At 45.0% G+C, this 12590-nt stretch overlaps 1 protein-coding gene across 4 annotated transcripts in view; it reads right to left on the reverse strand.

Moving 5' to 3' along the window:
* Positions 1-12590, reverse strand: part of Nrp1 (neuropilin 1) — a 156425-nt gene that overhangs the window by 25580 nt on the left and 118255 nt on the right. For all 4 annotated transcript variants that reach the window (XM_008847589.2, XM_029570666.1, XM_008847588.2 and 1 more), the window contains exons 9-10: positions 9973-10304; positions 3546-3690 (exon numbers count right to left, since the gene is read on the reverse strand). In XM_008847589.2, coding sequence (XP_008845811.1) covers positions 3546-3690; positions 9973-10304 — 477 coding nt within the window. The remainder of the gene's footprint in view (positions 1-3545; positions 3691-9972; positions 10305-12590) is intronic.

Here is a 12590-nt window from a genome sequence, read left to right on the forward strand (position 1 = left end):
TCATTTTTGCAATCTGTTTAATATTTTACAGTTTTCGGCATTGCATTTCACATTACAGACAAGAGATAAGGGTCAATTCTCTTGATGGGAGGAAACCATATGAATTGCTAGGTGCTGGGAGGGTGGGGTGGGGGAGGGGCTCTTGTATAACCTGCCCAGGAGGAATGTGCCAGTCGCCGTGGCGTTTCTTGGTAAGAAGTTGACACTGTCTGTTACTGTGCTTAGGGATGGACAGGTTAAGACCAATGTAGAAACAGCTGAACTTCAACTGACCCAACACACACATCAAGAATAACTAGGAAATTACCACGCACAGATGATACACATACCTGTCATCCAGAGTTTGTGAAAAACACATCCCACACACACCTGTGCACACCCCTGTCCCCCTGGATCAGCAGAACCCACTGGCTGTCCACATAACCCTTGATAATGTGCTATTTTTTTGAAATATTTTATTTATTATTTTTATGTGTGCGCATGTGTTGCCTGCATATAGATAAGGGCACCCGTGTCATGTAATGCCTGTGGAGGACAGAAGAGGCTGTCGGATTCCCTGGAACTGGAGTTACAGACAGTTGTTAGCTGCCATGTGGGTGCTGGGATTTGAACCCGGGTCTTCTGCAAGAACAGCCAGTGTTCTTAACTGCTGAGCCATCTGTCCAGCCCCAATGCTCTACTTTTTAAGAATTTTAAACTATTCATTCTATTGACTTTTCTTCATTGTTAATAGTGTTTATAAGGAGAAGTTCCACATTGGAAGTGGTCCAGGGTGGTGCCCAGATTCTACCACAGAAAGTAGGAAGTGATTCATTTTTATGCCCTAATTTCCCTACTTGAAAGTCTTCTTGGGCTCTTTAACTATGGTCCAGATAGAAGCTTGCACTCCAAACAGGACAGAGTCCTACAAGGCGGGATTGCATCTCATTCTCCCTCCTAACCCTTCAGGTGCCTCTGAGAGGCTGGGCCTAGGTGCCCATTTGATCAGCCTTGAGAAATGGGTCTAAGGAACAGAAAGGCTCCTTCTCATGTACTCTAAGAAGCTGTGGCATTGCTTTCCCTGATGTTGATTTCTCACGTGGCTTGGGGTTCTGGACACATACTTTTAGGTCCCCTCACCAGGCAGTTTTATCTCACTCCAGAGTCAGCACAGCAAACTGCCAAGGCTTAATGTTTTCAACCCTCCCTCCATTCCCTCAGCCTCCTCAATCACCATTCCTTCTGGGATCCGGGTAAGGGCCTGCCTCAGAGAACCACCTTCCCTTTTGAGAGAACAGTACTTCTCAGTATATTGAATAAGCGAGGATGCTCTTGGCTCAGACTGCCACTGGCTACATGGCCACTATGGGTTTGCATTGATAGTGGGTGGAACATTCAGAGGACAGGTATGGAAGCCGCCACCCATGAAGGGTAGATGACAAGGCCTGAATTTAAATACATATAGAAGAGTTGCCATGAATTATTCAGCTCTGTGGTGATAAGCTTAAGACCCTCTAGTGCATAAGAAAAGTTTTACAGTATTTAATATGCTCAGGAATGCAATTATATTTGAGTAGCTCAAAACACAAATAAATTAGAAACCTGAAGACGGTGATATTTAAAAAAGCCTTCTTTGCAACAACTGGAGCATGTGCTTGGTTGATTAACATCTGGGCTCCAACAATAGCCAGCCATTCTCCTAGGGAACCCAGAGAAAGACCTTGGTGGAGACGGAAAAGCTGGTGTAAGGTTACTCATTCATGCTCAAATCTAAGGCAGATGGAAATTCCAGTGCACCAAGGCACTGAATGGTACAATACCCAGCTCAAACACTCAGCGCATCAGTCCATGGTATGAATGCAGGCCTGAGTTTGTCCTTCACGTGACCTTCGTATGATAATCTTTGAGATGAGGGACTGTTCCTTGGGCAGACCTTACCACCTCACCACATTTTCATATACTTTATCTCACACCAAACTTTGTTTTTTTCTGGCAGCCTAAGATATTCATCCAAGATGTCTGGATGCCCCTCTGCCAGACATTGCTTCTGCTAGAGTGGGTGATGGTTGGCATCATAGACAGCAGCCTGGATGGGACAGACCTCGACCTCTAGACGTGTTTGTTCTTATTTTATTATTTTTTATTTTGCTTATTATGCGTGTGTGTGTGTGTGTGTGTGTGTGTGATATGCCTGTGTAAGTACAGATAAGTGCATGTGTCCTGGTACATGTGTAGAAGTCAGACAACTTTCAGGAGTCAGTTCTCTGTTTCCACAGTGGGTTCCGGGCACTGAACTCAGGCTATCAGGATTGCATGGCAGAAGTGCTTTTGCCCACTGAGCCATTTTGCTGGCCCCTCTACACATATTTTAAAAAGCCAAAGGAATTGGCAGTTGCCAGAGGTTGAGGGGAAGCAGAAGGGGGAGAAAGGCTGTATAATGAGTAAAGAGGTACACTCTGTGCAATGGAAATACTTTGGAACTTGGAAGAGGTAGTGGATGACAAAAGCCAGGCATGTCCTCAAGGCCCCTGGGTTGTTTACTTTAAAATGATGAATTGTGAAGCCAAGTACAGTGGTACACACCTATGTCTCAGATACTTGGGAAGCTGAGACAGGAGGATTACAAATTTGAGGCCAGCCCGGGCTGTAGTGAGACCCCATCTCAAAAATAACTAAATAAATAAGATGAATTTTGTGTTATGTGAATTTCACCTCAATAACTGTGTGTGTGTGTGTGTGTGTGTGTATGTGTGTATGCTCTGGTATGTGTAGTTGCACAGGTATGTGCAAATGTATAGAGGCCAGAACTGACTTCAGCTGTCATTCCTTAAATGTTGTCCACCTTGATTTTTGAGACAGGGTCTCTCACTGGCCTGGAAGGGATCTGCCTGTGTCTGCCTCCCCAGTGCTGGGATAAAGATAGTATACCACCATTCACAGTTTTCTTTTTATTGTGTGGACTGAACGAACACAGGTCTTTAAACAATATTTTATTTGTTGTTTTATTTTATGTGTATGAGTGTATTGCCTGCATGTATGTAGGTGCACCCACATTGTGCAATGCTCAGGGAGGTCAAAAGAGGATGTTGGATGCCCTGGAACTGGAGTTAGGGTGGTTGTTAGCTGCATCTGGGTGCTGGGAACAGACCTGGGTCCTCTGCAAGAGCAGCCAGTGCTCATAACTGCTGAACCATCTCTCCAGTCCCCTGAACTCGGGTCTTTATGCTTGTGTGGCAAGTACTTTATCAACTGAGCCACTTCCCCAGCCCCAGCACATACATGTATATATATAATGCATATATATATATATATATAAAGAGAGAGAGAGAGAGAGAGAGAGAGAGTAATCAAGAGAGACAATTTCCTAGACTTTGTAGAATACTAAGGTGAAACTAGCTGTTTTATGGCATGGGCCGCTGTTGAGCCTCACTGCCTGGTAGGCACAGAGATGGGGGTCACCTATGGGGAAAGGTGTCATTTCTGCCATAGTACTGTAAGAGGCATTAATGCATAAGAAAGCAAATAGAAAGGGAGAAGGTAGAAGGGGCTCTGGGAACTGTCATTACCTTCCACCTCACAGCCCAGCAGCTCCATCCTCAGCCCGAGCCCGCTGTGTGTGGCTCTCTCAGGGTAGATCCTGATGAATCGTGTGGAGAGGGGTGAAAATGCCCGGAGCTCAGGTGTGTCATAGTTGCTGTTGCCTTCGAAAGTCTGTGAAGCAAAAATAGCACTAGTTATTAAGAAAAAAAGGGCTTGGAGATGGGCAGTTGGTAAAATGCTCACCTTGCAAGAATGAGATGCAAGTTCAGTTCTCAAAACCCATGCAAAAGACAGTTGGGCATGGCGGTGTGTGCTTGTGATCCCACCACACACAGAGGCGGAGATAGGCAGATCCATGGAACTTGATAGCCAGCTAGCCTAGCCTAACTGGCTAGTCCCAGACCAGGGAGAAACCATGTCTTGAAAATCAAGACTGACAGTGCCTGAGGAACAAGACCAGAGTGTGTCCTCTGCCCTCCACATGTACATGTACCTGCACATATACCTTCATACAAACCTCATACACATGCACACACATGAAGCCTCTCTTTGGGTGGTTGTTCCTTCTGTAGGACAGTGAAAATGCCATCTAAGGGATCAGTAATTTAGTGTGAAGTAAGCCATGAATAGAGAGATTAACAGAAGAAAAGATGTCCACATTTAAAATCTTCTCAGAGGCTTTTAAGAAAAGTGACTACCTGAATACCCAGTGAACTCTAGAAGTTCACATCTCTTTCTAGGAAAAAGTATAACCAACTTAGGGGACAGAAAATGAGTTCTGGAAAGATGCTTAGCCCTGAGAAGGTAACACCTGTTCCCAGTATGTTTGGATGAGGTCCTGACCCCATGTGAAATGACCATCACTTTCCCCAGTTGATGATATTCCCAGGACAGGATTCCTGACATCTCTGTTTCTCTTGGGGGGATCTCCTGTTAGAAGGTGAGTGGAGTTCAGAGAGAACCTTTCCTGGACTTCCTGGTCCCCACAAACCTTGAGCCAGAAATCCCAAGAGCTCATCTGGGTGTGGCATTTCCTGACCTCCTTCACCTGCTTCAGGGTTGTGTGTTACGCATGTGTATGTTACACAGGTGTGTTACACATGTGTGCATGTTACACATGTATGTGTTCCCAAGCCTGTGCACACACAAGTGGAAGCGGGAGGTTGATGTTCATGTCTTCCTAGATCACTTTCCACCTTATATTTTGAGACAGAATTTCCCACTGAATCTGGAGCTCACCAAATGGCTAGACTGGCTGGCCAGGGAGCTTGAGGGATCTGCTTGTCTTCACCTCCAAGCTGCCACGCTGACTTTTTACTTGGGTTCTGGGGATGGAACTCAGGTCCTTGTGCTTGCACAGTAAGCACTTTACCCACAGCCATCCCCTCAGCCCTCTGCTTCAGGACTCTTACTAGGATGGAGCAAGGGGCCTGATTCCACCCTGTTAGAAACGGCTGACATTTATAAGCGAGAAGGAAAAAAGCAAACATCCTCTAAGAACTGACAGGCATCATTTCTCAGGAATTTTGCAGTACATGCTGAGGCTGTAGCAGAAGATGAGGATATACTGAGATGCTCTCAGAGACACACGGGCCTTGAGGATGTGGCATTATCACGTCTTTGAGGTGAAAGAAAATAATTCAGGAGAGATCTTACTCTTTCTCTGAGCTTATACTAGGTATCACATTCCAATAAATACCCCAGTTACCGCCTCTTAAATGGGAGGTTCCTGGTTTGTTCACACTTGGTCCTCTTGAAGAAGACAAACTAATTTCTTGAAGTAGGAGATACTGATTTCTTTATGTGATGCTTGAGATGGAAATAAAGTTTCCCGCATGCCAAGAAGTGCTCTACCCGTAAGCTACAGCCTCAGTTCAGAGATAGTTAACTGAGTGGGGTACAAATGCGGTATTTCAAGACCTTGGGTTATTCCAATAAGCTGTGATCTCTTTGCTTAAGAAATACTACCAGGTGAAGTTGGTTACTGATAAAAGGCCTTCTCCCCTCAGGCAGGTAACAGGGGTTCTGATTATTAGGAATGCTCTGGTTCTTGGTTGAACTAAAGTGTGCACTGGCATCTCTTTCTGGTATGTTTGTTTGTATGATGTTCATGTGTATTCCCGTGTGTGTGTTCATGTGGAGGTCAGAGGACAACCTCAGGTGTCATCCTTCAGGCACTTTCTGCCTTTTCCTTAGGACAGGGTCTCTCCCTGGCTTAAGGTGTACCATTAGGCTTGGGTGTGGCTAGCTCGTCAGTAATCCCTAGAGATCAGTATGTCTCCACCTCCCCAAATGCTCACATCAAGGACCTACCTCTACAACCAGCTTTTTTAGTGGGTTCTGGGTATCAGACTCAAGTCGTGTATGCAAGACAAGCATTTTATCTACTGAGCTATCTCCCTAGCCCTTGCCCAGTTTTTAGAGATGAGGAAATTGAGGCATACAGTAGTCAAGGAATTTGCCCATGGCAGAGCCAGGATTCAAACCTGTATTGACTTACTAGTGTTCTTAACCACACCACCAAGATGCCCCTGCTCTTAGTAACCATGTAGTTTAGTCTCCTCATTTCTTAAAAGTATTTTTGATTGTAGTGCAGCTTGCTATGGTGCCTAGGCCTGACTAGAATTCCTGAGCTGACATGATTCTCCTGCCCCGGACTTCTCTATATCTAAGGAGCCCACAGTACCCAGCTTCTAGCCCCTTAATTACATCTGTATTCAAAGAGACACATTTACATTCACTGGTGGATCTTTAACTTGATACAAACTGGCTACCAGATGAGGGGCCAGCCTGGTCATGCCAGGCTGAGTAGGGGCACATCGCATGGGTCCACATCCTAACACAGCTGATGTGAACATCAGGGAGGACATACCACACAGACAGAAGAGACAGACAGACAACCAAGGGCTCTGGATTCTAGGAGAAAATTAATTGGCCTTTTCTAATTCAGAAAAACCACTAGGAATCTACATGCTAATTCAGAGCTGACTCTCACAATTAATCTCCTTTTTTTTCAAGGAGTAAATTTGCTATCAAGGTCCCGACTCTTGATAGAACTGCAATTGCTGAGAGCAGTTGAGAATCTGACATATATTATTGTTAGGCCCAATTAAGATGTTGTCAGTAATATGCTAAGTATACTGAAAACACCATTACCACACACACAAGTCCTATCTACACTGATGCAGCTTGGAAGATCAGAGGAGAAACACTGACAGTTATGGAATCCTGGGTCCCTCTCTCAGCTTGAGTAAAGAGCAAACACAATGCAAATACATTAGAAAAGCAGCCAGTGCTGAGTTGGGAGGACCCAGCAGTGAAAGCCACACGTAAGAGCTGGTGGCAGAGGTTTACTTAGGAATTACCAACAATCATGCTTTAGAGCATGAGGGCTTTGACCCTTTCCATTCCTGGGAAGTCTAGTAAATCCAGACACTGACATGTAACCATTTTGGAAATAGAGAACATAAAAGAGAGAGACAACTATGCCCTCCCTTTGGCTACCAGACATATTGAAACAATGGACCCTAAGGAATTAGAATTTCCCGGGAAATTCTGGGAAAACAAAAAGGCAGAGGCCTGGGGCCAGCCAGAGGGCGAGCTTTATTCCCAGGAAGAGATCTGACATAGTTCTGACAATTTGTCAGACCACAGTGCAAGAGAGGCTGGAGCTGAGACAACATGGGTCAGTGATGGGTAGGACCACACCTCGACCAGCACTGCTCAGCTATGCATACCTCTTGCCTTCTATTTAAACCTAAACCTCATGTCACAACTCTGAAGATGGACTTGGGGGGGGGTCACTGACCTCTTTTTCGTTCATTTTCCTGATATGGCCACATTTATGAATGCATCTCCTTTCTCTGCTTTTCACTGTTACTTGTCTCTTGAATGACCTCATGTCACAACTCTGAAGATGGACTTGGGGGGGGTCACTGACCTCTTTTTCGTTCATTTTCCTGATATGGCCACATTTATGAATGCATCTCCTTTCTCTGCTTTTCACTGTTACTTGTCTCTTGAATGAGCCTCCTGAGGATGAGTGGCTGAGCCAGGCCTGTGAGGCTGCTAAGGCCAGGCTCGGACCCTAACAACTCCTGTAGCAGATAGACCTTGCCCATCACACTTTGCAGGTGGGCATAAAGGAAGGGCAGAGAGGAGCCGAACTCATTAAAGCATTGTTTTATCTTTCAAACAGTCTCATTTCACTTTGACAAGGAAGATGGTGGGCATCCTTAGCAGACAGCCAACATTTGTACCATTAAGAAACATAAAATATGTTTCAAATATCTTTATATAATTTTAAATTGTGGTCTGTCTGAGATGGAACATTATACCAATTTCCGTTTCAATCTTAGTGATTTTATTTCCATGGACGGGCATGTCAAGAATCACAGATGAGACTCAGTCTAGACCATTTAGAAGTCTCCATGGTTTCAGATGCCAGGGGAAGATGATTGTGATGGATATTTCAGGACTAAAACCCAACACATTCAACCAGTATCCAGTGGAAGGTTTTGTTAAAGTCGAAACACATGCGTTAGCTTCATGTGCAATTCTATACTAGGTTTACAGCGACAGCGACTAGGTTTACTGCCAACTGGAGGGTTAGATAACAGACAGGAAGCATATGATACCTCCTATCAGACACATATGGACACTTGTTTGCTCTCTCTCAGAACCCTAGTGTGGAAAAACGTGTCACAACACACCCTGCAGCGGCAGCAGTGGGGAAGTGGCTGATCTGCAGCCGATTCACACTCTGTGATGAAGTCACAACTGTCCCTTCTTCCTAAACGTCAGGGTAGAGCGAACTACAGTTTCTGATGTTTTACTTTTCTTTTTACCAAGTTGAGAAATGGACATAAGAGGGAGAAGTGGGCAGGTGAGATAGTGCAACTGGTAAAGTGTCTGCCTTGTAAGCATGAGGATCTGAGTTTGATTTCTAGAACCTACATTTAAAAAGCTGGGTGTGATGGTGCACACTTGTAATCCTAGTGCAGGAAAGGCAGAGACAGAAAGATTCCTGGGGCTCACTGGATAGCCAGCCTAGCTCAGCGGGCGAGTTCCAGGCCTGTGAGAGACTCTGTCTCGGAAACAAAGTGGATAGCATCTGAGAAAGGACTCTGGCCTCTAAATGCATGCATACATGCATGCAGAGCACACACAAATGCAGTTGTGCATACAAATATGCAAACACAAGAAAGAAAGCAGCTTATGAGCTGGGGCTGCAGCTCAGTTGGTAGAGTACTTGACTACTATGCACCAGGCCCTGGGTTTGACTCCCCAGTACTACATAAACCAAGCATAACAGTGCATGCCTGTAATCCCAGCAGGAACAGAGGAAGTTCAAGTCCATCTTCAGCTACCTACTGAGTTGGAGAGCAGCCATGGTTGGAGGCTACATGTGACTGGGTCTCAAAAAAAAAAAAAATGTAGCAACACAGTTAAACATAACACTGAGATGCTTCAGAAAGCACAAGTTAACTAGGGATGGGGGAAAGTCTTCTGCTTCCCATGCAGCATTGGCTCGGTTTGTGGTGGCCTCTCAAGTGCTAGTGACCTGCAGCCTCAGAGCGACAGGGTGGTCTCTTCAGAGTCCCACATCTGGAAGGAAGGGAGCTGGCAGTACGATCCAGATCCAGATTGGTTCCTATCTGCAAGACCTTGGCCCGAGTTACTGCACTGTCACATTCTCACACTGGTTAGAATGGGTGAGAGGAATGTTCCAGCCAATGAGCTGTAGTCTTTGCCCACAGGGGAGCAGCTAGGGGTGAGCAGAGCTGGAAAGGCCCAGGCCAAAGGCCAAAGGCCAGCTTTGATGGTGTGAGTGTCACCAGCTGAGTACATGAAGAATCTGGGAGTGGATCCTTATTTTCATTCAAAATCCACCTCAGGGCCACCCAGCACACTCCTGGGATCCTTTCCAAATTGGTGCGGTGTGCTCAGGGAATGCAAATAAGTTCAGCCAGCAGCCTGAGTAAAGCCTAATGACCAAAGCACATCTTTTGGCTTAAACGATTTTATCACATTTCTGTGAATGTTAGAATAGTTTTATGTTGAGATTACCTTCTGTTTTCATTGGGTTAGCAAGAACTGACTGAATTTCGAGTGATTCTAAATGCATAAAAATATATGTAAGCATTGTTTGCAATAGCTAAAGGATGGAAACAACCTAAGCATCCATCAGTGGATGAATGTATAAATTAAATGTGGTCTTCCACACAGAAGAACACCATTCAGCTCTCAGAAGGAAGGGAATGATGGTACAGGCTAGTTCAATGTTGTGCTAAGCCAAATAAGTCAGCCATGAAGTGATAGATAGTCTATGATTCACTTAAACACCGCTCATGAGTGGACAGAAAGTAGAGTGGTGATGTGCCAGGGACTGAGATTGGGGGCACAATAGTTACTGTCTTTGGGTGGTAGCCTCTCCCTGTTCCCAGGCCTTACCTTAGCCTTGCGCTTGCTGTCGTCCATGATCATTTTCCAGTCCGAGCCATTGTTGCTGTGTGCAATCTTGAATTTCCTCATGAACACCTTGTTTTCTCGGTGTTTCCCACCCTGGATGATAACTCCCCTCACCATCTTCTCATCCCCCAGGTCCACTTGGAGCCACTCATTGACGTATGAATGGGTTGTGGGTGGCAGTGCCCAGCCTGAGCGACTGGTCACCAGGCGGATATTTTCTGGCATCCAGTTCCTGTCTTCTTGGTTGGATGCTGTAATCTGGGAATCAGAAATAAGTCCAGAGACCATGCCCAGCATTCCAGAGCAAGGGTAATCTAGGTATAGAGTAAAACAGATGAGATGAGGTTATTTTCTGGGAGACTCCACGCTTAAGAAAGAAAATGCAACCTATTGCCTTGTCCCCTGTCCTGTAAAATGTTCAACCTCCATGCTACTTTATGTTAGACCAGAGCCTTCCAGTAAATAAGCCCTTTCTCTATTATTTCTCCTGACACCCACATTTTGGTTAAAGGAAATCTTCAGTAAGAGCATACCTTCCCACACCTTTTTATTTCTGCAAGTTTAATGTCAAACTGTTGAGGCTCTGGTCTCTTTTGTGCCCATGAATTATTCCCAGCTCAATGTTAAATCCTGCCCACAAGAAGTTCACAGTTCCTGATAGGCAAGAGGGAAACGGTGACAGGAAGGCGACAAAGGGCTCGACCTAGGTAGCACAGTGAGGGTGAAGGGGCTCAGGAGCATTAAGGGTGGCACCCATCTCACTTTAAACTGCCCTCCATCCCTAATTTTTTTTTAATACAAGGTCTCATGTAATCTTGAACTTCTTGTGTAGCTGAGGATGACCTTGAACTTCTGATCTTCCTGCTTCTACCTGCTGATTGCTGGGATTATAGGCAGAACATCACACCCAGTTCATGTAGTGCTGTAGACTGAACCCAGGGCTAAGTAAGCACTAACTGAGCTAAATCACCAGCTATCATCCCTTTGCTTTAATTAATAATTAATTAATTAATTAATTAATGAGACAGGGTCTCACTATATAGCCCTGGCTGGCCTGGAAATCACTATATAGACTAGGCTGATCTTGAACTCACAGAGATTGACCTGCCTTCACCTCCCAGGTGCTCAGATTAATGGCATATGCCACCATGCCTGGTTGGTCCCTGCTTTTAAAAAATATTTATTTTTATGTGTATGTGTGTGCTTGCTTGTCTGTGTGTATGTGGAGGCCAGAAGAGGGTGTTTGAATCACCTAGAACTTGAGTTACAGCCAGTTTTGAGCTGCCAGATGTAGGAGCTGGGAACTGAACCTGGTTCCTCTGCAAAAGCAGCAAGTGCTCTTAATCACTGAGCCTCCTTCCAGGCCCCCTCATCTCTACTTTTAATTGTATTGGGAAAATTTCACAGGGATATCTCAGTCACTCAGATGAACAGTGCTCACAATAAATCAGTCCTTTTAAAGCCCTTGACGATGAATCCTCTTGCCAAGCTCTGCGTTTTAATCACTGGCAGCATCAAAGAGTCCCAGCCGAGTCATCATTCTTGCTCTAGTTTCCTTTCCCGCTTTGTTTCCTGTCATGTTTTCATTGTGAAAAGAATAATCTTGGACCTGCCTCAAAGTCTCTGTTTCTTGGGGCCTTGCCCTGACCCTCTGGTATGGGCACCACTGCCAGGGTGCTACATGAGCTCTTAGCTGGGCTTCTAGGCACTGCAGCTGCATCAACACCGTACTAACCCCTTGTAGCCGTTCATGAAATGTTGTTTTTGCCATGTCATTCTCGTGCTCAAAAGTTCCCCGTGAGATGAGTCAGGTACCAAGGGACTGGCACTGTGAGGCTCTAAGGACGTAAGGTGCTAGAGTGATCAAAGTCATAGAGAGCACAATGCCATTACAGAGATTCGGGGTGGGAGGAGAACAGGCCTTAATGTGTAATGGGTGCCAAGGTTTCAGTTAGGCTGACCAAAGGGTCTGGAAATGGGGGGAGGAGATGGCTATACAACAGTGTGATTGTACTTAATACAACTGAATTGCACCCTTAGATAGGGCTGAAGTCCTTAAATTGTATGTCACATTTATTTTAACCACAATGATTAAAAATAGACTTCTTTAAAAATATGTCATGGTTCTCTATTATTTTAAGCAAAAGTTTCTATCTGGGTTTTTAAGAATCACATTTTGGGTACAGAGGAAATAGCTAAGTTTGTAAAATGCTTGCTGTGCAAACACAAGGACTTGAAGAATGACACTCAGGGCTGGCCTTCATACATGTGCACATGTATGAATGTGCACACACCCCTTCCCCCATGAACTCACCTATACATACAAGGCACATGTATACAAACACATGAATTACATTTTGGTTTCACCTTGCCTATTTAATTTATCCAATTGCAGAAAATATATCCCAGTTAACCAATTTTCCTTCACATTCCGTAGCTAGGATTCCCATTACTGCCTTTGGTCAACACAGTCAGCTTCCTTTCTCCTGCTGACAGGTGCACAGCCTGTGCGAACTTTAAGACATAGTTTAAATTCATCCTGACAACTTCAGCCTCCTTGCTCTTCATTCTGAGGTCTCCCCTCCTGGGAATACAATGAC

The sequence above is a fragment of the Nannospalax galili genome, unplaced genomic scaffold, assembly GCF_000622305.1.
Source record: "Nannospalax galili isolate Female #2095 unplaced genomic scaffold, S.galili_v1.0 scaffold123, whole genome shotgun sequence".
Lineage (NCBI taxonomy): Eukaryota > Metazoa > Chordata > Mammalia > Rodentia > Spalacidae > Nannospalax > Nannospalax galili.